General features: G+C 55.1%; 8 protein-coding genes across 8 annotated transcripts; 3 read left to right on the top strand and 5 right to left on the bottom strand.

The window, feature by feature from the left end:
• Positions 1-675: 675 nt before the first annotated feature.
• On the top strand, positions 676-2529 carry CH63R_13355 (Quinate permease; the record flags this gene model as incomplete). Its single annotated transcript, XM_018308329.1, has 5 exons — positions 676-950; positions 1042-1533; positions 1684-2024; positions 2077-2168; positions 2227-2529. 5 exons carry the CDS (start codon positions 676-678, stop codon positions 2527-2529), a joined length of 1503 nt encoding a protein of 500 aa, XP_018152746.1.
• Positions 2530-3153: 624 nt separating this feature from the next.
• CH63R_13356 (GMC oxidoreductase) lies at positions 3154-5449 on the bottom strand (the record flags this gene model as incomplete). Its single annotated transcript, XM_018308330.1, has 4 exons — positions 3154-3769; positions 3887-4792; positions 5047-5305; positions 5389-5449. 4 exons carry the CDS (start codon positions 5447-5449, stop codon positions 3154-3156), a joined length of 1842 nt encoding a protein of 613 aa, XP_018152747.1.
• Positions 5450-7093: 1644 nt separating this feature from the next.
• On the bottom strand, positions 7094-9278 carry CH63R_13357 (Fungal specific transcription factor; the record flags this gene model as incomplete). The annotated part of the gene is made up of 3 exons (XM_018308331.1): positions 7094-8713; positions 8779-8806; positions 8887-9278. 3 exons carry the CDS (start codon positions 9276-9278, stop codon positions 7094-7096), a joined length of 2040 nt encoding a protein of 679 aa, XP_018152748.1.
• A 596-nt stretch (positions 9279-9874) lies between these two features.
• CH63R_13358 (MFS aflatoxin efflux) lies at positions 9875-11831 on the top strand (the record flags this gene model as incomplete). Its single annotated transcript, XM_018308332.1, has 5 exons — positions 9875-10132; positions 10187-10468; positions 10536-10871; positions 10926-11106; positions 11161-11831. 5 exons carry the CDS (start codon positions 9875-9877, stop codon positions 11829-11831), a joined length of 1728 nt encoding a protein of 575 aa, XP_018152749.1.
• A 364-nt stretch (positions 11832-12195) lies between these two features.
• On the bottom strand, positions 12196-13750 carry CH63R_13359 (Integral membrane protein; the record flags this gene model as incomplete). The annotated part of the gene is made up of 5 exons (XM_018308333.1): positions 12196-12853; positions 12915-13288; positions 13355-13422; positions 13483-13519; positions 13580-13750. 5 exons carry the CDS (start codon positions 13748-13750, stop codon positions 12196-12198), a joined length of 1308 nt encoding a protein of 435 aa, XP_018152750.1.
• A 2468-nt stretch (positions 13751-16218) lies between these two features.
• On the top strand, positions 16219-16401 carry CH63R_13360 (uncharacterized protein; the record flags this gene model as incomplete). Its single annotated transcript, XM_018308334.1, has 1 exon — positions 16219-16401. The coding sequence occupies one exon, from the start codon at positions 16219-16221 to the stop codon at positions 16399-16401; it is 183 nt and encodes a 60-aa protein (XP_018152751.1).
• A 1874-nt stretch (positions 16402-18275) lies between these two features.
• On the bottom strand, positions 18276-18853 carry CH63R_13361 (Helix-turn-helix-domain containing protein type; the record flags this gene model as incomplete). The annotated part of the gene is made up of 2 exons (XM_018308335.1): positions 18276-18441; positions 18498-18853. 2 exons carry the CDS (start codon positions 18851-18853, stop codon positions 18276-18278), a joined length of 522 nt encoding a protein of 173 aa, XP_018152752.1.
• A 3476-nt stretch (positions 18854-22329) lies between these two features.
• Positions 22330-23704, bottom strand: CH63R_13362 (O-methyltransferase; the record flags this gene model as incomplete). Its single annotated transcript, XM_018308336.1, has 3 exons — positions 22330-23158; positions 23189-23351; positions 23413-23704. 3 exons carry the CDS (start codon positions 23702-23704, stop codon positions 22330-22332), a joined length of 1284 nt encoding a protein of 427 aa, XP_018152753.1.
• Positions 23705-24453: the final 749 nt, after the last annotated feature.

The raw sequence follows: 24453 nt of genomic DNA on the forward strand, positions 1-24453 counted from the left end.
TGCACCTTGAATAGTCCACGAACCAGGGACATGGGTCCCATCTCTTCCGACGTCAAGAAGTCGAAGACTCCAGCCCGAGTCGCATCAAAGCTTGACACATCCTGTCCCCATGTCAGGCAAAACAAACGACCCCACCACATGAAGGACGTCTCTCTGTCTTCCTTGGCCGGCCATCCCAAGTTAGCAGTCCTTAGCGTCAACCTTGGTGATCAATAAGTACAGACGAAGCCCCCAGGGCCAGCGAAGGAGGTGATCGTCTTTGCATTTCCGGCCTTCATTTCTGGAGAAGTACATTGTTTCATCGCCAAGGAGTGAGCTCATACCTCCCGTTGCCAAGCGGACCGACTCTCTCCTCCACCACCATGGCCATTGCAGCGGAGACCGCCGCCGAGGCGCGCACGAAGCTGGCGTACCAGAACCGATGGAAGACACTCGCGAACAACCCTAAAATCGTTGTCATTGCTCTCTTCGCTTCGTAAGTTGGACCCAGTCAGTACCCTCGTTCTTCGATTGCAAACTGACACGTCCGGCTGCAGGTTTGGTGGTTTCGAGTATGGTGAGTACACATACACATAGAAGCTACCTCGTCCTGCGTTGTGCCATGTGTCTCTGCGACGGTGGCTAAATCGTCCAACGTCAGGTTACCAGCAAGGAGTCTTGGGCCAGTCGCTCGTCATGACACGCTTCATCGATAACTTCCCATCCGTCGTCGGGTCGTCCAGCGCAACCGGCTGGTTGACGTCCATCCTACAGCTCGGGGGTATCCTTGGCTCCGTTACCGCTGGTGTCTTTGGCGAGGTTTACTCCCGCAAGTACACCATGTTCTCGGCTTGCCTCTGGGTCATCCTTGGAAGCTATCTGTACACGGGAGCGAGCTACCACAAGCCGGAGCTTCTTTACGCCGGCCGGTTCTTCACCGGGCTCGGTGTCGGCACCTTCAGCGGTGTTGGGTAGGTTCTTTCAACAAGCTCGTGTCCATCTCGGACGCATTGGAATGTTTCCGACTCGAGCCGCAGGATGCTGACACTCATACGCTCGCAGCCCTCTATACAACGCCGAACTCGCCGCGCCCGAGATGCGCGGCTTCATTGTCTCCTTTTACCAATTCGCGACCATTCTGGGTATCATGCTAAGCTTCTGGATCGGCTACGGCAGCAACTACATCGGCGGCATCGGCGAGGGCCAGTCGGAGCTCGCATGGAGGCTTCCATCATACATCCAGGGTGTGCCGGCCGTCCTCCTCGCGCTCGGTATCTGGTGGTTGCCCTTCTCGCCCCGCTGGCTTGTGAAGCAAGGCCGTGACGAGGAGGCCGTCAAGACCATCGCCTACCTCCGCAAACTTCCTGAGGACAGCGACCTCGTCCAGGTCGAGTTCAAGGAGATCAAGGCCGAGGCCCTCTTCGAGCAGCGTGCGTTCCAAAAGGCGTTCCCCCAGCTGGCCGAGAAGGAGAAGACCAGCGTCTGGATGCGCGAAGTGGCACAGTATTGGCGCATTGTCCGCGAATGGGCCCATTTTAAGCGAGTTGCAACCGCGTAAGTCTCCACTTTCTTTCACCTTAACATCACCACACTACAACACCACAACACCACCACATCAAAACATCGCCACTCCATCAATACTTCTCCAAACACTATATAATTAACAGCGTTATATACCTATACTAACCCTAACCCTAACCCTAGTTGGTTAATAATGTTCTGGCAACAATGGAGCGGCATCGATGCTATTATATACTATGCGAGTAACGTGTTCCAGAGCCTCGGTCTCACCGGCGGAACGACTGCTCTTCTCGCTACCGGCGTCACTGGAGTCGTTTTCTTCATCAGCACTTTGCCCGCCATGGCTTTCATCGACAAGGTTGGCCGCAAGCCCATTCTGATTGTGGGTTCTCTGGTTATGCTGGTTTCCATGGTCATTCCTGGAATCATTGTGGCCAAGTTTAGCCACGACTGGCCGGGCCATCCTGTTGAGGGTTGGGTCGCTGTTGCGTTCATCTGGGTCTACATTGGGGCATTCGGTGCTTGTAAGCGCGATCTTGAATCCTGTACTGGCTCCCGATTACTGACAGACATCAGCGTGGGGTCCGGTTTCTTGGACGTTGATCTCCGAGATTTTCCCCCTTTCCATCCGTGCCAAGGGTGCTTCTATCGGCGCATCCAGCAACTGGGTAAGTATCTGTGAGATGGCCGTCTTTGGAGAGAGCAGTATTCTGACGTAGCCGCCAGCTTAACAACTTCGCCGTCGCCTTCTACGTGCCCTCGATGCTCAAGAACTGGGAGTGGGGTACTTACATCTTCTTCGCCGTGTTCCTCGCCGCCAGCATCGTGTGGGTTCACTTTTGCCTTCCCGAGACCAAGGGCGCCACCCTCGAGGAGATGGACCGCGTGTTTGGCAGCAACACGGGCGCCGAGGACGGCATCCTGCTGGCGCAGGCGAGACGGGATGTTGGCCTGACGGAGGACCTGGAGGATAGCGCCATTCACGCCGAGAAGAAGGGTCTCAGCGAGACACACCATGAGTCTGCCTAAAGCCTCCCCCATGAGATGGAAAACAGCTTGGCTTGTTACGGACTCCGATGCCAATACCGATACCAGGCCAGCTTCAGGAAGTAGTCAACGCAGAACAATGTTGACGGGAATCCGAGAAGGGGGTTCCGAATTTATTCAAGTTCTTTTGCTCTGCCCCGCGTGTGTTTCATGCTGAACATCTGTAAAGTCCACCAAAAGAGCGGTTTCTGCTCTCTCAGTTGTCCCACGTCTGATTCCCAATCTTGTCGCCCGGCACACACGGACCGGAAAACCGGCCCTCGGCCCCGTCCGGGGGATGTGGCGGGGACAAGACGGCGCCAGGGCCGTGATACGCTGGAGAAGGGCGGAGATTGCGGGACGACCAGCGATGAGATGGCTAGAAACGGAACATCATGGTAGTCTCCACGGGACGTCTTGTGTGTAGTTACTGACTAAGATGATCTCGTCACAAGCAGCCTTGTTCCATCTCCAATGCGAGTCTTGCTGTAAAATATAGGTGCGTCTCGTCGTTAAATGTCGTGACTCCCAAGAGGGCTATCTACTCCCATGATGCATGCTATGTCCTCCGACGCCGGCTCTCTCCCGAACAAGGATACTAAAATACAAGGGAACCATCTGACATATCTACAGCTTCGGGGGAATGTTGATGCCCAAATCCTTGGCAATGATATCCGCCGCCTTCTCGCCCACCACGAAGGCCGTGTTGTTGGTGTTGGCGCCCACGTTCTCCGGCACGATGCTCAGGTCGACGACCTTGAGCCCCTCGACGCCGTAGACGCTGAGCGACGAGTCGACGACGCCCAGGTCGGCGCGCGGCGCCATCTTGGCGGTCCCGAGGGAGTGCCACGTCGTGTTGATGTTCTCGCGCAGGAACTGCTCGATGGCCTCGTCGTCCTCCCTGGAGTACTCGAGCGGCGCCGTCACGCTCCTGTGCGCGCCGGGCGCGACATGCTCGACGAGCGCGGCCTTGGAGCCCGCGGGGAAGGACGGGTGGCCGCCGGCGACCTCGCCGCGGTAGAGGGCGGTGCGGCGGGCGACCTCGCGCGAGTGCTTGTAGGCCCAGACCTGCTTCTTGAGGTCGAGGTCGTGCGGGTCGCTGAAGAAGCCCGTCTCGAAGTCGAGAGGGTCCGCGAGCGAGGGGCCGGTGATGTGGATGCTGCCGCGGGAGTAGGGGTAGGCCGTGTAGTTGGCGACGGTGGTGTACTGGCCCTGGGGGATGGCGGCGTGGTCTCCGAGGTATCTGGGGCTGGATGTCAGTTCTTGTTGTCCTTGAATGTTCTTCTACTCCAACATCATCATCATCTGAAAGGGGGGAGGGGGGTGAGGGGCTGTGAAAATGAGAGATGGATAATCTCACGCGTGTAGGAACCCGCTGAGCATGACGGGCCTGTTTGGGTCGTTCTTGAAGTCCCTGTCCCACGCCTTCTGGAACTCGGGACCCAGAGCCTTGACTTCCTCGTCCGACGGGCGGATCTTGCTGACGATGTCGACGCCGTTCCAGCCGAGCATCTCGTGTTTGCCGGCGATGGCGTCCTCGCGGCTGATGCGCCCGCTAAAGATGTCGTCGAGCGTCTCGTTCGGCTTGAGGGCCGTCTTGTAGGGTATGAGCACGAGGTTGTGGTCCTGGTAGCCGTGTCCGACGCCGGGCAGGTCCGCGACGACGGGCACGCCGGCCTTGTCGAGGACTCTCTTGTCGCCGAGGCCGGACCGCTCGAGCACGCCGGGGGTGCCGCAGGCGCCGCACGAGACGACGACCATCTTCCTGGCGCGCACGCGGCGGACGGGCTGCTTGGTCGTGTTCAGGACGGCCTGGTAGTCCGGGTTGGGGGTGTACTCGACGCCGACGGCGCGCTTCCGGTCGTCGAACAGCACGCGGATGACCTTGGACTCGACGAGCACGTGGAGGTTGGGGTGCCGGCCGTCCTCGAGCAGCGGGTGCAGGAAGGTGTGCGCGGCGTCCTGGCGGCGGCCGTCGGGCGAGACGTAGCGCATCCAGCGCTCGTAGCCGTTGTTGGCCTCGAGGTTCTGCAGGTCGCGGATCTCGGGGTAGCCCGTCTGTCTCGCGGCGGCGAGGATGTCGTCCTCGGCGGCGGTGACGCGGAAGCCGCCGGACGAGATGTGGACGGGGCCGGAGGAGCCGTGGTGCGCGGCGTCGCCGTTGCCGTGGTACGTCTCGAAGCGGTTGAGGTACGGCCGCAGGTCGGCGGCGGACCAACCCGGCGTGCGCCAGGAGTCGAAGTCGGACTTTTGGGCGCGGGTGTAGCTTTTGAGAGGCAATGACTCGTAAGCTTTGGGCTTTGGGAGATGAGGCGAGGAAGATCTGGGAAACGGGTTTGGAACGGGATGAAGCATGAACGGCGGCTTGTACGGATGTTGGGAGGGAGGGGAGGGGAGAGGGGGCAAAATAGAGGCCAAGTCAGATGAAGGAAGTTTCGGGTACAGGGTTGGGGAAGCCGTGAACTGGAGGAGAAAGAGAGTTTGCGAGGGCTGAGACTCTCGGGAGAGGGGGAAGCTCACAGCATAAAGTTAATCGAGGAACCGCCGCCGAGGATCCCCCCGGCCGGGACGATGGGACTGCGGCCGGCGAGCTTGTCGGACTTGTTGCCCTGGTAGAAGATGGCCGTCTTGCTCTCGGGGGCGAGGTGCTCGAGGAAGAAGGCCGGGTGGACGACGTTGGGCACGTCGCGGTTGTTGGTGCCGCCCTCGATGACGAGGATCGAGAGGTCCGGGTCCGAGGCCGCGAGACGCCCGGCGACGACGCATGCTGCGGTGCCGCCTGGGATTGGAAATCGTCAGTATCTTTGGAGATGATGGGAAAAGGGGTTTGAAGGTTTGAGTGCTTGCTTAGTTGGTACATACCTCCCGCGATGATTACGTCCACCTCGTCGATGCCATCCGCCAGCTTGTTGTATATACCCATGGTTCGCGGTCAATCCCGGTCCTTGTGCTGTATGTATGTATGTATGTATGTATGTATGTATGTATGTATGTATGTATGTATGTATGTATGTGTGTGTGTGTGTATGATTAAGGGGAGAACGATAAGTGACACCAGCTAGAGAAAACACAAGGGAAGTCGGAATTAAAAAGCAGACAACCGAGGATTCGTGTTATATATATCCTCTTTCTTTCGCAGTGTAACCCAAGCACCGCAGCTTGGAAGAGGGCGGGGGGAATACGGGGGATAAAGGGAGGGGGGGCCAACCTCGCCTCAGCGGAATGGTACGCGCGTGATTCCGCCCTTGTATCTGCACTATGTATGTAAAGGGTAACGAATTCGAACTCGGGGGGCGGCGAGGAGGGAGACCACATGGCCGCACGGATGGCGGCGAACTCGTCGCGAGAGCGGACGACCAGGGACTGACGCTGGGGGAGGGTCGAACACGGTGGGGTTGAAGCATCGGATGCGGGGAAGAGGGCAGTGATGGTCAAGAAAGTGTGCGTCCTTGTCTTGCTGCCATCCATGAAGCGAGCGGGCTATGATGGTCTGCGTCTGGGATATATCATACGGGATATGGTTGGCCAATGGACTTTTGTTGGGGTTGCTAACTAGTTGAGCGACGGACATACGCAGCCCATGCAAGGACTGTGGCTAACGCTGGTTTCTCTCTCCCCAAGTGGGTTCGGGGAGGAGGGGGTTCGGCCTTGTTTGATCCTCAGCTGGCTCTTCATTGACTTTCGATAGAAAGCATCCCAAGACCCCAAACCCAAGGGAGCTGGCTGGCTGACTGACTTTGGAGACGAAGGCGCGTTGGAGAAGTCGAGCCGAACAGCAACCTGTGGAGTCTTCTGACTCGACTCGTTTTGGGTTTGCTGGGCATCTGGGGCTAAATGTGTCACGGCACAGCTGGACGTCGACGATCGTGGGGGAAAAGAGGACCGGACGAAGAGGGGGCATGCGGGGGGAGGGCCACTACACTAAGCCTCTCTAAGCCTCTCTTGAATGGAGAGAGACTTGGGACTTTGGGTACTTGTTACGAGCGTTTTTCGTTTGTCCATCTATCTGTACTTTGCTCCCGAGATTAATGCCGGTGCATCGGTGAGTTGGACACGAGAGTCATGAGTGACGTCTCCTCACCCGCCGGTTTGCCGGACTTGCGGGAGGGGAGTGTGAAAGATGGGAATGGGACAGACAACTCGACAAGAAGGGAGGTTGCTGACTGAAGTGCGTGCCGCGGTTCGTGTTCCCGATGGGGTTAAGCCGCGTGAGGTGTTGCTTCGGCTGAATTTCTGTTTCCCCTGGTTGATGTAACGACGATGGGTTGGTTCTTAGTAAGGACCGCTTGATGATTGGACGCAAAGACTGTAGTCGTAGGACTCATTTGTTGCTGATAACTACCTATTACTACAAAAAAGACAGAGAGAAGAGCAATCATGTTATGTTTCTACTGTGGAACACTCAATACGGCACTTTGCTGACATGCATGCATGCATGCAACCAACAGCAGTCATGCAGTACAACTCTCGTCTCTTGTCTCTGAGCTTGAGTCCCGGCAACTCCACTGTTCGAAAGAAAGTCCCCCTGCGGCATCGATCGGAAGTCTCCAGGCATGCCGTCACTTGACTACAGCCGCAGAAAGTCATTCCAATACTCCCAGTCCAGGTCCCCGTCGTCCGTCAGCCCCATCGTGCCAAGGTTCTGGAAGTCCGGAACCGCCAGCTGTTGCTGCTGCTGCTGCTGCTGCTGGGAAGCCTGAGACACCGCCTTGTTCCTCCGCTGGTCCCATAGCAGGTGGATGAACCGGGGCCACGCGCCGCTCACGCGGGTCTCCTGCGTGTCGACCAACTCCTTCCTGCGCGCCTCCCAGGCATCGAGCGTCATGTCGCCCAGCGCGGCGAAGAACGGGGTCCGCCGCCCGTCCTCCGTCGTCAGCTCCGGGTGCTCCTCGTAGAGCTTCTCGACCAGCTTCCAGGCCAGCGCCACGCGCTCCCCGGAGCACCGCCGGCGGAGGTCGCTGATCATGTAGACGTAGGCGTCCACGGTGTACTTTGTCGTCATGTGCGCGATGAGGTGCGGCGAAAAGGCGCTGCGCATGGCCGCGTCCCTCGACTCGAGCCAGGTGACGATGGAGTGGAAGAGCACGTCGTTCTCGGCCCGCGGCATGAGCAGCTCCCCTCCGCCCCCGCTGACGCCTCCGCCGACGCCTCCGCCTATTCGTCTACGCTTGAGGACCTTGCAGCGCATGCGCGCGATGGCGAGCTTCGTCAGGGCGTACGTCAGCGCGTGGAGGGGGATGTTCTTGTCCAGATGGCGCAGGAACTTCTCGTGATACCGCGCCTCGAGCTCGTCGATGGCCCCGTCCTCCACTCCCTCCGTCGACCTCCTCTTCATTCCCTTTTCCGGGCCGCCGTGGCCCAGCAAGTCGTAGACCTTGACGGCCGTGGCGGACGTCCGGGCCCAGTTGAAGACCTCGAACTTCATCAGCACGCACACCATCTCCGTCGGGCCCGTGTGCTCGACGGGGAGCTCCGTCATCTCCGGGTGCAGGTCCGCGTCGTTGACGTTGAGCGGCAGCCGGACGTCGCCGAACTCGCTTTCGGACGGCGCCGTCCGCTTGCCCGCGGCGCGCACCCGGGCGTCGAGGCCGTGCAGCTGCCACCAGAGCCGCACGCGCATCTCGCCGTCAAAGACGGAGATCTTGGGGTCCGGCTTGGCTCGGTGCAGGCCGAGCTTCTGGCCGATCCGGATGGCGGCCCCGGTGAGGGTGGACGTAAGCTCCGAGTCGGGATCCGCGAAGAGGAACAGCACGAACGCCTGCAGGACCTCAAAGTCTGGCGTCGTCAGGAACTCGGCCTCGGCGAGGGCTCGAAAGGCGGCGTCCCTGTACCGGGCCGACAAGGCGGCCCTGGTCTCGCCAAAGACGGCTAAGCAGTCCTCTTCCGACGTCGACGTGGCTGCCAGAGTGTAGATGGCGAACAAGAGGGCCGTGAGAGGCTTCGATGCACCGGAAGGGTTCCAGCTGGCGTCCAGAACCCGCTGTTGCAGCGTCGGCACGTGGACTATCTTCAGGAGCGGGTTCGCCGCCTCGACGAATATCTGCCAGAGTTTGTAGATCTGCCGTGGCTCCGGGTGCAACTGGGACAACTCGGGTTGGCTGGCCGAGAACAGCAGATGCATCGGCGTCGTGGGATGCAGAGCGACGTCTTCCTTGCGGCTCAGCGTCTGGAAGGGGGGGTACTTGAGCTTTGGAGAACATGAGTGTCAGCTCGATCGAAAAGACATCACGGGTACCCAGAGATGGGACACACCTCTGGAGGAAGAGTTGCCCAAAGACATCTGCATTTCACGTCAGATCCATGGGAAACGGAGACGCGTGCCCTGTTCGTTGACGTTGAGCATGGAATAACAGGACTGACCGTTCTGTCTCTGCAGGAGAATCGTCCTCGATCTGGATCCGTAGGCTACCATCCCCGGCCGCAGTCGGCGCAGAGACCGGGCCGGGAGAGTCACACTGCTTCACCTGGCCTTGCGGCCCCGTAGTGATCCATGTATGGGCATAGTTGGCGAAGTCGACGCCGTGCTTCCGCATCAGATCCTCGTAAGTCCTCAACCGAGCGAGCAGTTCTTCGTCGGCGGCCCTCTTGCGCGGCCGAGGCTGGATAGGGACTTCGTAGAGACACTGCGCCTTCGACTTGACGCAGTTCGAACAGGGTTCGGCTTTGTCACATTTGACCTTCCGCCGCGCGCACAGCGAGCAGGCATGTTTGTGTTGGCACGACGGAGGGGATGTTGACTGCGGGCTCGTCATCTTGAGGTCGTTCGAGCCCTGTCTGGACACACAGGTTTCGCTGCAAGCTCAGCAACTCGGACTCGGCCTTTGGATACTTGCCCAAGGTGATAAGGAGAGAGTTGTTTCCCGGAAAGAAGGGCATCGGGGTCGCCTAGCGGGAGGAAATCCTCGGATATCTCGGGTTCAAAAGCGGGCTAGCGTCATCCTTCTCGGCTCCCGGCTTCTCAGTGATCTTGTTGGCTGTGCAGACACTCGCCGTAAACGTGCTCCATCCAACCGAGGGGAGATTATCCTGGTCTAACTGGATTTGGATTCTTCGGCCCCGAGTCTTGTAAGAGGAAGCACCAAACAAATCCTCAAACTGGTACACGTATAAGTCTTTGGCCCTGTCAACTGCCCTTCTATCTGCTTTCTAATCAGTGTACTTCTATCAAATTGATGTTTTCCCTCAATTTACATCTCTTCTTTACTCTTTGTTTGCCAACGACTAACAGGAGTTCCTCCCTCGACTTTCGGTCCCTCGCCAGTCCAGATACCGCTCTCCAGTGCGAATCAGGAACTTGAACGGATACTCAAGCCTGTTCTTCAGTACGGATTATCGAATTTCCTTAGGCATGTCATCCCGAGATGATACCGGACCAGGGTCCTCAGACCCGGAAAAGCCTGGCCCAGACACTTCGAGTACAGCCAAACAGCCATCGATCATCGATGGTTTACAACCCCAGAAGGAATCGCCCGATCAGACATCCCCTCACGACATTGCTCAGAGAGACGATGACGAAAAACAGTACCCATCTGGGTTGAGCTTGGCCCTGATCTTGACATCCTGCTTCTTGTGCATGTTCCTTACGTCTCTGGCATGTCGCCCCCTTGTCTCGGTCCAGGAAAACCTGAATCCAAGAGTGCAGCTACTGATGCCCGGGTAGGACCGCCTGATTATCACGACGGCCATTCCACAGATCACAGAAGAGTTCAAATCCGTCACCGACATTGCCTGGTATGGCGCTGCCTACCTGCTGACCCAGTGCGCGTCCCAGCTCCTGTTTGGGAAGATCTACTCCTTATTCAACATCAAGGCCACGTTCTTGCTCTCCCTTCTCCTCTTCGAAGTCGGGTCTGCTGTCTGCGGCGCGGCTCCCAGTTCGATAGTCTTCATTGTTGGTCGCGCTATCGCGGGGCTTGGTGGAGCTGGGATGTTGTGTGGTGTGGTAAGTGTCGTGCTCGGTTATAACAACCCCCCGAACATGATGGTTGCTGACCGATATCGACGTCCAGATCGCCATCTTTGTGCACACGATACCTCTCCACAAGCGTCCACTATACCAGGGTATGTTCGGCGCCGTCTTCGGAGTTTCCTCCGTGACCGGGCCGTTGCTGGGAGGAGCTTTCACGTCAAAGGTCACTTGGAGATGGTGCTTCTACATCAATCTTCCTCTCGGGGGCGTGGCCGCTGTCGTGATATTCTGGATCCTCAAGCTCCCCGCTCGAGACACGACAAAACTGGACACCAAGACCAAGTTGAAGCAGCTAGACTTCTACGGCACTGCGCTTATTATCCCTGCCACAGTCTCTCTGATACTGGCGTTGCAGTGGGGAGGTTCCATCTACACGGTGAGCCGGCAGATTGTGACTGTCATGGATGGCTTTTGGCTAACGATCTCGTAGTGGAACGACAAACGCATCATTGTTCTGTTCGTTATGGCTGGTCTGTTGTTCTCTGGATTTATTCTCGTCCAGATCTTTCTGCCCAAGACCGCCACAATTCCACCCCGAATCTTCAAGCAGCGCAGTATCATCGCCGGCTTCTTTTCGACAATTTGCATGGGATCACAACTGACCATCTTTGGTAATTTCTCATTTCCCAAAACTTCGTCTCTCAACTAGGCTGACTCTCGCTCAGCTTACTACCTCCCGATCTGGTTCCAGGCCATCCAAGCAGTCTCGGCGGTCGAGTCCGGTGTCCGTCTACTCCCCCTGGTCCTCTCCATGGTCGTCGCCATGTTATCGGCCGGCGCTCTCGTTCGCCACATAGGCTATTACACTCCCGTGATGATCTTTGGCGTCTGTCTGATGTCCATCGGTGCTGGGCTGATGTACACCTTGCAAGTCGACGCGAGCAGCCCCCAATGGATCGGCTATCAGATCGTCTACGGCCTCGGCGCCGGATCCGCGACCCAAGCCCCAAACATCGCTGCGCAGACCGTCTTGCCAAAACGCGACGTCCCCGTCGGTGTTTCTCTCATGTACTTTGGCAACTTCGTGAGCAGCGCCATTTTCCTCTCGGTTGCTCAGAACATTTTCAACAACCAGCTGCTACATCGCCTGTCGCCCATTGCCGGCATCGACCCGGAGTCGATCCTGGACAACGGCGTTACCTCGCTGACGAAACTCTCCACATCGGTCAGAATGCCTGTTTTGGTCGCGTACAACGAGGCGATTCGACACATTTTTCTGTTGGCCCTGGTTCTTGTGTGCCTGGCCATGCTTGGTGCCTTGAGTCTGGAATGGCGAAGTACCAAGAAGTCTCATGAAGAGGACGCTGATGATGAAACCACGGGCAAGCAGGCATGAAACGGGTTGCAGTGTGCTATGCATAATCAGGCGGGACTTTCTGTCTGGCTCTGAACTGCTCACAAGGTTCTTGTGAGGGACTGCCTGCAGTTGATGGAGAAATGGAAAACAGAGAAAAGAAGAAAAGGCGAAAAAGACCATCAATAGCTGCGGAGTTGAAGCAAATCACCACTCCCTTTTAAATAGTCACCGCCATTGATTAATGACTATTATTCAAGCTGATTAGTTTTTGTCTCGTGCTATTTTTCTCACGTGAGACATTCCACACAGAGTTTGCTTCAAGTTACCCAGATATCTCAGGGCAAAATGCTCATAATTAGAGGTCGTAACTGACTGACTAATATTATGTGTACCTCTTCCGCTGTCATGTAAATATCCTCTCCTCTACCTTTTGCGAAGATATTTGCACAATATCGCAGGTGACTTCGATTGGCGCTCCTGGTTTCAACTTGACTTTATCATCAGAGACCCGCGGTCCGGCCTCGATATGCGTTTCCACGACGGCGTCGTTGTGACTTTTAAATCTTCTCATCTCGATGGGCTTCTGCCGCCGCGTTGGCGAGGGCGAGCCCTTCCCCTGACTATCTTGACGCTCAATTACTGCCGGTCCCTGGGTGGTCCTCTCTCCTTCGCGATCCGAGCTCGTGTGGCTAAGGTCGTAAGTCGTCATGTCGTACAGGTCGGCCTTACTGTCTGTAGATCCGGTGCGGCGTTTCGAGTGGGGAATCGAGTAGCGGCCCGGCTTCCCTGGCGCGCCTCCGACCTCGAGGTCGCGATGTTTCGAGGTGCTCCCTGTGTTGTGGGAGTAGCCGTCGTGCTGACGTTGTCTCGAAGACTTGGCGGAGCGGCTCGCGAGGGCGGGAATAAAGCGAGAGGTGAGTGGGCGGAAGGTCGGGAGACAGGCGCACAACAGGCCGCTGCATAGTTCGCCGACAGACCACCCGGCCGTCTCGACGTTCGACCACGTAAAGTCCTCGTGGAGCTTGAGGAAGCTGATCCGGATGAAGGAAATAGTGCATGTGCTGTTGGAAACCTGCGTCAGTGTATGAAGTCCAGCTCGCTCGGAAGAGTGTTCCGACGTACAAGAAGCCCAGGCAGAAGATGCCGAGCAGAACGTATTTCTGCCCACGGGCCAGGCTGAGTTTGTTGATCACCGGCAACGGCAAGACAAACACAATGATGTCGGTGGCGATGTTTCCGGCGGCGTTGATGTAAAAGTACGGATAGTTGGGGATGCACGAGCCGTCGATGGACTTGTCCCAGAAGGCGGGGATGGGGGAACAGTTGAAAATGGCGATGAGAATCTGTGAGACGCTCCACGCCCCGACGATGATCATGGCGGCTATGAAGACCTTCTTCATCCTTTGCACGGCCAGGACACGGTAGTATTGGAAGAGGAACGTCATCTTGATGCCAGCCAGGGCGGCGTTGTAAAAGACAATCGTTACGTAGAATGTCTGTGGCGGGCGTGTCAGTGGAACGAACGCTTCACCATTCACTGCCTCTCCTTCCGTTTAGCATACCCTCATGTAGTTCTTGATTTGTTCAGGGGTAAGAAAGTAAACGTGACGGCCGAGGCCATTTTTAACGTCTTGGGAAGTTGTCAGTTGTTATTACCAGTGAGGTTCAATGGAGAGGATGGGTTACTCACTCCAAGCGACTGCGAAACCGCAAGCAAATACTAGTAGCTAAGAAGCCAGCATATAAGTTTGATGTTCGCCGGTGGAACACTCAGCCAGCAGACTCACAAAAGCAATAATGGAAGCCCAGTCGTCCATCCCTATCTGTCTTATGAGACAACTCCTTACATATATTCGTAATGAAACGGCGACAAAGGCTACTGAAAGAACGAAGCTGGTGACGCCAACCAGCAGCGGTCCCCGCGAATCGGTCGGGTCGATTCCCGGAGGCACTTCCATAATCTTTGCAGGACGCTACCAGAAGTCTGCCTTGGACAACACTGTGCTTCCCTTGGAAGTCTGCTCTGAACTATGGCGGTCTGCGAATGGCTGGCATACGGCGGTATGCGGTCCAAGTCCTTTCGAGGTGCCGAGTGCGATGGGTAGATGATGGGACATTAGACAAGAAACGGTAGGCCTTGGACGACAGCGGGACGTCACCTAACTATATCGACGAAAATTGACCGTGGGACTCTTTCCTAGGTCTTGGATCAAGGGGAATGCTCTTGTTTGGGCCAGCATGATCCGGGAACTGTGGAGAGAGGAAAGGGGAGAGAGGGCGTGAGACACCCCATGAGAAGGGGACAGCCCGCATTGAGTGATACCCTAGCACGCCTTGCGGACTTGAAAGACCCTCCTTCTTAAGATACTTCATGTCTCATATGGAGAGACGTGGAGACAGTCTGGAGGGATCGACGCCTCTATTTCCAAGGATGTTGGGCCATTTGCATTTGGGCATATAGAAGTCAGGAACCGTGCGCGCGGGAGGTGACTCGTGGAGTCGAGAGCCAGTCCGCACACACCAACGAGAGGACGATGATACCCTTTTTGCGTTCTTGGACGCCTGCATGACGACCCAAGGCATTTGGGAAATAAGAAGTGCCGCCTCGGCGGGCCCGTAGTTCGCGGCGTAGGCTCGGGACGGCTCCGCCTGGTGTTGTTGGCGACGTTGGGATGAACTAGCAAACGTTCGGCTTATCAACACAGTCGGCATATGTGGGAAACGGTCTCTGATGCCTGCCGGCCGGTGGTGCTCTGCCGCCAGGCTGAAAGGGGGGAGGGGGCATTGTGTGGGAGAGAAAGAAAGAGAGAGGGTGCGCAGAGAGGTCCATACAGAGTTATCCCGGCTTTGTTGTCACCCTGGTATGCTGACGAGTCAACGACACCAGCGCCACGGTCTAAGCCAAGGCGGTCTGGACCTTGTACACTATCTTAGAGATGGCGCGACTTATCCCGGGTGAAGTAGAGAGGTGCACTTGCAGTGTCTCAGGCCACCCACCTCCTGTCATGTGCAAAGATATGGAGCTGGACGATTTGAGAAGCCGTCCTAGCTCCTCCGAGTTGAAGACGGCGTCTGTGTGTTGGGCGAGTGAGCCAATGATGCTCTCCAAGGACGGTGATGGCTTTCAAGTTTGGACCGCGGGGGAGCCCAAAGTAGGATGCCGCCCTTGCTAGCCTCTCCGAGAGGACAGACAGGGGGTTGAGTCCATTCCAGCCTTCATCGGGACAGGAGGCGACTATCAAGCCAGGGTAGGGCGTATACAGGGTTCATGGCTGACTCGCATGTACTGGGCGATAAGTTTTGTCGCAATCGCCGGGCATCGACGATCAATCAGCAAATGTGATTAGGTTCCGGTAAAGCAGAAGAATCTGGTCACCACCATAGACCAGGGGGGATGGGGAAGAGGGTTGGAACCGGAAGTGTTGGCTGCGAGTGTGAGGAAAGCAAGCGTTTGAAACCGATGATGGGCGGGAGGGAAGCGTTGTTCATCTGATGATTCTGATCGGAAGACTGGCTTTCACTGACAGAACATTGGGTGAAACAAAGACGGTTCAGATCTCCCTCGAACAATTGGACAGAATGTGTTGACGGTGTTTGCGTCACGGGGGGTATGAGACGTTGGATGCTTACAACTTGGCGATCTCTTGGACAGCTCCCGAATCAACCCAGATAAGCGGACGGTCACGTCTTAGGGCGCGGATGATGACCACGCCGTCGGAGGGACGACCCGGGGGGAGTGGCCGTTTTTCTTCAACGGCGTTTTTCTTTCGGGGAATTAGAGTATGGCTTGACGGTTGAGATGACTCAGGGGCTCTTCTGCCCACTGCAGATAGACACATGTAATGGTTGATTAGATGAGAGAGGCTGAGAGACGTCCCGAAACCGAGGCTTGCCCCTCTTGTCACATGGCTCTGGTTGACAAATTTCCGAGGAGGGATACAGACACATTCGATACCCCCTTCCCCTCCCCTCAGCGCAGTCGACACGCTCGTGGCCTGCCATCACATCACGCCTTGACGTTCCATTCGGCAAAGCATTGCGCGGTTCCGCGCCCGCCACTGACGTGAACGTGACGGTTAGAGAGGTCCGTGAGTCGATCATCGCTGCAGGTATCGTCACTCTGGTGAAGGTGAAGAGAGGAGTGCTTCTCTCGGGATGCGTGTTAACTGCCATGTTGTTTGTGGGTTCCGTGGAGGGGGAGTGAGGGGGGGCATATTGTCGGTGCGTAAATGCCCACCAGAAAAGGTTCGTCTCGTGAGATCCGCTGAGGTGCCTACTGTGGGCAAACTGGATCCTACCGAGGACGGACTCCATCCGGGTTGGTTTACGTAGTTGCCGGGCCGCGGGAGCCGTGGCCGCGTTGGAGACGCGCGGGGAGGGGCTATCAAAGGCGGACAGTTGAGGGGCATGATTCCCATGCGGGTGGATGGATGTTGCCGACAACCTCAACAAGCGCGCGTCGAGCGGTTCCAAGGCTGTCATCTCCGTCAGGTCTGACTGGAAGCTCCAGGTTGCCTCAGAAGGTTGTGCCGAGTGCCGGGGCGGACGCCAGGAAGCGCGACCTACGATGCAGGACGGGCTCCGCAACAGAGGTGAGGCTATGTTTTAAGTTCATGAATGGCCTCTCCTCCTCCGTGGACCATCCCGGAACGCCGGGCATGTGAGAGTTTCTGGAGCAGCAGCTCCGTTACCACAGGCGTCGTCAATGACGAGTCAAAACTCTTTCCGAGAGACACTTGGCCAATCTACCACGCAGGAACTAGAGCTGTTCTCCAAGTGCGCCACTGCTTCATCGCCTGCGGATCGATCTTGGCAGGGGGCCGTGATTACTATCCAAGTCGATTATCTGCTGATGTTTTCCCCGTGTGGCGTATCGAGAATGGAGTCGTTCCCCTCCCCCCTCTGCAGGCCTCCACTACAGGTAAGCCCATTGACCGAACTATCGAGAAGGCATTTGGACCGAGATGTAACCCCTCTGGTGAGTGACAGGATACAGCAGCATCATCACAGGAGATGTCCCGATTCGCAATCGTTTCATGTGCTCGGCAAGCATTCTAGGGGGGGTGTACCGAGTCTCCGGTGAATTACATCCGCTTCCAAGCCTTCGTAAGCCTTTCGACTTACAGCACGTGTGGTGTTGCGTGTTCGATCCCAATGCGGTGTCGTATTCCAGTGGCTACTTTGGCCTTGCATCTGTACGAAAATACCCCAAATAGCCTCTAACTGTGTGAGCAGCGGCAGTCCTCTCTTAAGGTTCGTGTTTCCATGAATAGATAAGGCATCCGCACCCACCGATGGCATACTTAACGGTAGCAACGACCAATGGCAAATCAGAGCCGAACATAGGTAAAGATCATCTCTACAGCCCTTATGCGCCGGTTGTATGACGGTGCTTGCTCAGCCCATGGTCGCCTTTGCGTTTCCCGGATTTAAAGAGTTAGGAAGACAAACCCTGTTTCATGACTCGTAAAGCACTATCGAGGCCAGACGTTGGAAGTCCTTCCCCTCCAGCCTCCAGGGAAGCAGCTGACCGGTTGGGGCCTGTGAGACCTGCTCATTCCCTGCTGGTCACGAAATGAGCTTAGCTTAGCTTAGCATAGAGCGTTGGTGCCCCTGACATCTCACGTCCTGTCGAGCTGCTTACGGGCGCTGCACCCGACAACATGTTGGTGGCTGTGGGCGGCAGAATCAGGGCAATGCCTCCAATGGGGAGCCCCTCACTCTTTGTGGCTGGCTTCTGAATGAATTCCGCCTTAATATGCCACGAAACCTTGCTCCAACTAAGGCATTCCATGGCGTTTCCAAATGCCTTATCAGCAGAGACAGACACCTACTCGAAAGACGCGGTAGGCATAATCGTTCTGACGCCAAACCTGCCAGGGGAAGTTTACACATTCAAGTAAATAGAAGGACAGCCCACCGACGGCCATCTTTTACAAGTTCAACATTCCAAGCACTCTCTCCATGCGCTCGGCATCCTCGTTGCGTCCATCCACTGAAGCCGGCCGGACCCACTCCGTCACGATATGCCCCAGCTTGCTAACAAGACAAACGCACAACAAACTCTCCACCCATGTCCGAATCCCATTAGATTTCGTAATTCTTCCCCGCCACCACACCGTAGATACCCTCAATGCGGTCTCGAGGCTGGCTGGCCAAATGGTAAGGCGTCGGACTCCTATCATGGTAGCAATCCGAAGATTCTGGGTTCGAGTCCCAGGTTGGTCGACTTTTTGCTCCAAAGGACATGCGTAAGTCCGTCAAGTTGTTTCTAGATTATCGCCATCACAAACGTCGTGGCTAAATGAAACCTGCATCGACATTGATGGGGAGAGAAAAAGAAAAGAGAGAGAGAGAGAGTGTGTGTGTGTGTGCATGTGTGTATCCTTAACAAAGAGCGTTATAACTGGAACATCCATGTCGCATGCATTAATAGCCTCACTCTGGATTAATTGTCGTTGATTTTCTACTAATCAGTCTAATTTACTGTCCCAAGAAGCCGCCAAGGTAGTCCGCCTTGCCAACAGGCACACCCTTTGCCCGCAGAATGGCGTATCCAGCGTTCAAGTGGAAGAAAAAGTTGGGGACGCCGTGGCTCAATGCCGCCTCCTTGGCCGTGACCTTCAGGACCTTTCCACCAAAAATGGGCCTGGCCAACCATGTTAGAAATCGACCTCTCTTTACGCGCTTCCGAGAAGTACTTACACGTCAACCTCGTTATCCGCTTTGGCGTTGACGGTGGCGGCGTCAACCTTGCTGAGCAGGTCGAGCGCTTCCTGGATGCGCTTGTGCAGGTCCTCGATTGTCTTCTCCTTGTTCTCGAAGGGCTCCAACTCCTCGCCCGTCAGGCGGGCGATGTTGGTCTTGACGGTCTTGGTGGCGTTCTGTACCTGGAAGAGGAGGGGCAGCTGGTCCGGAATGAGGCGTGCCTCGGGATACGTGTTGACATCGATGTTGTTGGCCTTGGCGTGCTCCTCGGCTTTGCTCAGGATGTGGTCAAAGGTCTTGAGACCCTTGACGAAGATGGGAATGACAAAGTCGTAAGTGGTGACTGAGGACATCCTTGCGGCTCTGGTAATTATAAGTTGGCGAGTGAGAGAATCGTTGACTCGTAATTGTCGGAAAGGTCGGGTGGTGTTGCTTATATGAACTGGTAATAAAGTTTGATGCTTGTGTGCCGAACTCCGAACCGACTTCTACCAGATGCTATCAGCGCGCCCGTCGGCTTTATAGTTGGTTTCTCGAGCCGTTCGAAGCGATACCGCGACGATTTGTAAGACGCCCGGGAATTGCGTGCTTGGTAAGCCTCATGGTGCCGTATATGCGAGTCAATCTCACAACAGGCGGTGACCGCCAGGAACGCCCCAGATCTCGCGAAGATCTAGCGTCCTTGAGTGGCTTTGGGATGTCGTGACACTCTGGGGTTGAGGGGTTTCCCCTTAATGTTGCCTCATTGGGTAGCTCGACGTGCGGTTGGCACCATCCCGGTGGAACGTCACGTTATCGGTTGACGGATGGCGTCATCAGACAACGAGCCCCGCGATATCGCTTCATCGAGAGCTACTCGTGATAGAACTGACTCCGAGTCGGTGACAATGAAGATTTATCATCCGACCCCGCTGATCACGATAAGACACAAGAGGGGCTCGGAGGAGCTGAGAACCCGAGTCCGACGTCGGCCATCGACGACTGTTGGAGATCGTGAGTCGACAGACAATGCTGTGAATTGGCGGATAGTCCAAGCAGCCTCGGTAATCATTCAAAAGACAGGGAGAGTAAACTTGGTCTTGTCTCTCATGGTATCCAATGAATTTGGACAAATGTAGTAAGATCTAGGGGCTTAGAGCATCGAGTGATACACCTGAAGATACATATCAGCTCGCTGCAATAGAACTCAAGGTAATTGACGCAGATCCATCATGTTCAATTAACGTCTAGTTCGCTCCTAGGTAGCTTTCACCGCTCAATCGATGATACTGAACTGATCGTACCCTGAAAGACCGAGAGACAGGCAGTTTGTCAAAGCCGTGCTGCCATTTCTTCTTCACGAACGCCCATGTACGGGATGCCCCATCAGTTACTGGTATTAGTCTGTAGTTTTACCAAACTGAAACACGAATTCCATCTCAGGTGTTTCGGTCTTCCAGGTGAGTTCGCGTTCTCTAGAAGGGCAGGGACTTGGGCGCAGGAGAGCATCGGTCGGCCGAGCGGTGATTCAGTCTGTCTGTCGCCGCAGCAGCGCGGACTGAACGACATGTTTGCTGCGATATGTGCAGTTAGAAGTCTTAGGTTGATATCCTTCCCAAACCTGGATATGCGATAATATGCGATATGCGTAAGGCGATTGTCGAAATTTGACAACTTGTCCTCGGGATGAAATCACATAGCTGTCCATTGGCTGGAAGAGTGACGACTACTCTTACCGACCCCGTGCTATTGCAAGAGAAACCATTCGCCGCCTGTTCATTTCTTACAAACTGTGGAATACCTTTTGCAATTTAAACAAGCTGCGTCTTGTGATACAGGTGGGTAGATAACCACTGTGGTCTAGGTTATCTTCCATTTTTCTAGCAGCAAACCCGGTCAGTAAACCAGTAAGTCCATGTTGAACGCATATATCACGTTTCTTATGCCTTGTCTAGTGATTGGAAAGCTTACATACGCAGTTTGTTGTCCAGCTAGCCGGCAAGGCTCAATGGTTTGTCTCCATCAGCTTCCATGTAGGACGGTGGTAAGGTGAAAACAATCAAAGTTGCCTATATTGGCAACGGAGATAACAGAGATCCGTCAAAGCTCATCAAATATATTCAAATCCGAGTTTAAAAGTTTCCGTCTCACACTTATAGCTTGACTCAGCCTGACTGCTCATCGGTGATCATCCTTGATCGATGCGTCGACATCGGCCGTGAGCGGTGTGGTTCTCATCACTTGCTACGACGCCGGCCTCAGAACTACCATATCTGCTGGTTAACGTCAGAAAAGCATCAACTAGGTGATTACAAGGCTGTCACGCCAAACACCCAGATTGACAGCCATAAAGGTCCAAATTCTGATGGAAGCATCATGTGAATGGATTACACGCAGGAGAAACTCCAGCACATCACCGATGCTCGTATCTTAGACTTTCTTTCAGCCCGATTTGCCTCAGTCCTAGCATTCAAGTGGAAGACAGTGTTGTAATCCAGGCCGGTTGTCGTCACCATTCAGCCGTCACTAACATGGCTCTATGGATACCCGAAATACATCTTGGTCGTCACAGGATGATATCTTTCGCTAAAAGAGTAAACACGACCCTCAATTTTTATGCAAACAATTCGATGGGGTTCGTTTCGAGTCGTAAAGTACGCTCAAAGAGAGATTTGTCGAAGACATGAACGAAGGACAGGATGTTCAGCCGCAGCAGTTCCGGGAAGCCATGGGTCTCCAATAACTTGCACTGGAACATTCAAATGAGCCGGGCAACCACTTCACTATTTCGATTTCCTGATTGGCTCAGGTTGTAAGATATTTTTCTTCGGGGAGATTGCTAATGAGGTTTGTTCTCTGGCCTTTGTCACCATCCGTCAATCCTGTGCCCCCAGTTTGACGTCGGCTCAATTTCCCTCTACATAGACGGCAGAAGGCCCATATGCCCAAATACATCCAAGATAACTACTTTTGATGTTTTTCGAAACACGACATAGTCAATTACTCTCTCACCTACGCCAAGAATGAATTAAGACATCCCGTCAGCAGATATGTGTGTGCGCGGGCGCGTATTGTGATCAACCATCTGCTCCAAACGGGTTCAACACATGTGTGACCTGGTCTGATTTCTGAAGCTGTTTGGCATGCATCCAGCCCTCCAGCAAGAAGTATCAAATATTGGTTCATGAACAGAATCGCAGACCAAAAGTGTTGGTTCGGACCCTGTGTCCTGGTTCTTGATTGCACGGCTGGATACACCGTCTAGTGCCACCTCGTAGACAATACTATGTTTGAGGGTCTGAAAGGGATACCTGAACGCTTATTGATCGGTAGCGTTCGTGAACTCGAGCAACAAAGACCTATCGCCAAGTTTCTTGCTCGTCATGCTTTTTGGTCATCCTATGTTTCAAACCTGGAGATTGGACGGTCAGATTCAGCCGCCTTCGGGCAGCGTTTTTGGCATGTGTCTACAGCAGTGATGTTTGTCAAGCCGGTTAAGGTTGTTTCAAGGTCTGTTCCAGGTTGAAATGGAGATGGGTAAACTTCCGGGTGGGGGGAGGGTGAAGAACGGGTTGCCTCACCCTGCAAAGCCTCGAGGGCTGAATATTAAACTGATGATGTGGATTTACAAGCAGCGGAACTCAATCCGCCGCCCCTGGTTTTGGGTTTAAAAAGTCAAAGGAGAACTTCAATCAAACTTCACTGAACACTCTCTGTCAACAATTTGGCCAATTACATTCGATGAGAGGCGTGTCAGCATTACCGCTATTTGCAAAACTCTAGTTAAAACGTGCCGTCTTAGACGATGGGATGTATCGTCAGTACTATTCTCAGTGGCCTACGTCTCGAATCAGGCCTTGGCACATTCAATGACTTGCATCTTCTTTTCCAAGCCATGAATCCTTTCAATCTTCAAGCCCGCGCGGGCCGCCACGGACTCCCAGTCCGCGGCCGTTCGCTCCTTTCCGCCAATGGTCATCATGCCAAAGTCCGTCATGGCGCCAACGGGCGGAGGAGGATTCTGGAGGACGTATTCGACGACCAAGACCTTGCTGTCCGAGCCCATGGCGTCCGAAAGCTGGGACAGGATCTTGACGCTGTCATCGTCTCCGTAGTCGTGCAGACACCGGCGGATCCAATAGATCAGTGCGTCTGCATGCGTCAACTCATGTGCGGAGATGATGAAGAAAAGGGGAGTGTGGTTTGCGAACTTACTCTTGACGGGCTGCTCAGCGTGGAAGTCGTGCACCTGCAGCTTGACATGTTCTAGCCCAGGGTCCTTGAGTGCGGCCACTTGCTCAATGACCTCGTCTCGGTCCTGCAGAATTACGCGTTCTGCAGGGAGAAAAGGGTTCTCCTCTAATATGGCCTTGATTGCATGTCCCTTACTGCCGCCCACGTCGACAAAAATAGGCCTGTCGCTTCCTTCTGACAGCTTTGACTCAACCCAGCCGAAATCGTAGATTCCCTCGAGGGGAACGAATTTCTGCGCCATCTCCATTCCCTTCATGAATCTTTTCACCTGCTCGGGGTTCTCCCGATGGAGCTCCCAGACCTCCTTCTCCGGCCGTCCGCGGGCGAAAGAGTAGGGCGTATGGGCCCGCGTTGCAGGCTCGCGACGGCCATACTTCGCGAAGTACTCCGGGAGCTTTAGAGCTGTGATGATGTGCTCTTCGAAACTTTTTTTTGTAACGTGTTAGTGGATAGACGCCATGGGCCGGGGAGCCAGTGATGTAAAGACTTGCATCATGTGGAACAGTACCTCGTCGGGTGTCCCCGAGAGATACAACTTTGACTTCTCATTGTGCGCAACTTTGTCGTCGCCAATCTGTGTCAAGATCCCGCCAGATATGAGAACCCAAGAAAGACGCCCTTGGGATGTTGTCAGCACCCATCACAGGGATGAGGAATGAGACTGCTGACGACGACTCACTGATCAGAGAGACATCCGCCTCCAGCTTCTCGGCCAGATGGGTGTGCGATATCGAACCATCCAAAGGAATCATATCGAAGGCCTTCCAGTCCAAAAAGAGCTTCAAACTGACAAAGTCCATGGCGTGGATCGCCCTGTCCATCCAGTCGGGCATCGGCCCTCTGGCTGCGTCGAGGACCTTCTGGCCAATGACAATGGCCGCGTCATTCTTCTCGGCGTCACTGGATGATAACGTCGCCAGCTGCGAAAGCTGCGATGCCAGTCCGAAAAGAATTTCGGAAGAGTTGCTCATCGTTGCTGTTGCGAATGACAACGTGCGTATCGTGGCTTCTGGTCAGGTAGGGGCTTTGGTATGCTAAAATAATTCAACTCGAATGTGATGATTTATATACAAATCTCTGATTGCAAACTCTTAAGGAATGTGTTTGGTGATTTATATACTACATGGTGTTCAGCTATCGTCAGGTATACTCCAACGACTGAGTTGATACCGAGACTTACGGCCGAGCTCTCGATAACCCGACCGAATTCACCGAGGCCGTGTGGAGCTCGAATGGCCGACGGTGGATCCGCTTTCCCGATATCCCCGCGCCGATGGTGGGGCCGAATCCTTCGGTCCTTTTGACATGGATCCCACTGCCTCTGGTTATTTGAGAAACAACCGGCCAAGACCCCGTCGGAACCGATAGGGCGATCCGGACATATCCGCTCGTTTCTGACAATCAAAACGGCCCAGCCTCGAAAGAGCCCCAGCGACTTGACGCACGAATCGCATTTCCGCTGTCAGATGTCACACGTCCTCGCGCCATTCGTCGTCGTTGTCGTCCAGTCTCCCTATTTGCCGCCCTTCCCAATCCCCGCCCCCCTGATGCGGCGAATAACCGCACTCGCATCGGTTGCATTCTCTCGACTTGAGGAGCCTAGAACGACTTGACCACAGAGCGGCACGACCCCGACGGTGTCTGACAGAATTCTCGAACAAATCCCGTGTCTCCTCTGGCAGAACGACCCCTGAGGGCAACGGAACAGACGAGATTCCGC

This window comes from Colletotrichum higginsianum, chromosome 9 (assembly GCF_001672515.1).
Source record: "Colletotrichum higginsianum IMI 349063 chromosome 9, whole genome shotgun sequence".
In the NCBI taxonomy this organism is placed as follows: Eukaryota; Fungi; Ascomycota; class Sordariomycetes; order Glomerellales; family Glomerellaceae; genus Colletotrichum; species Colletotrichum higginsianum.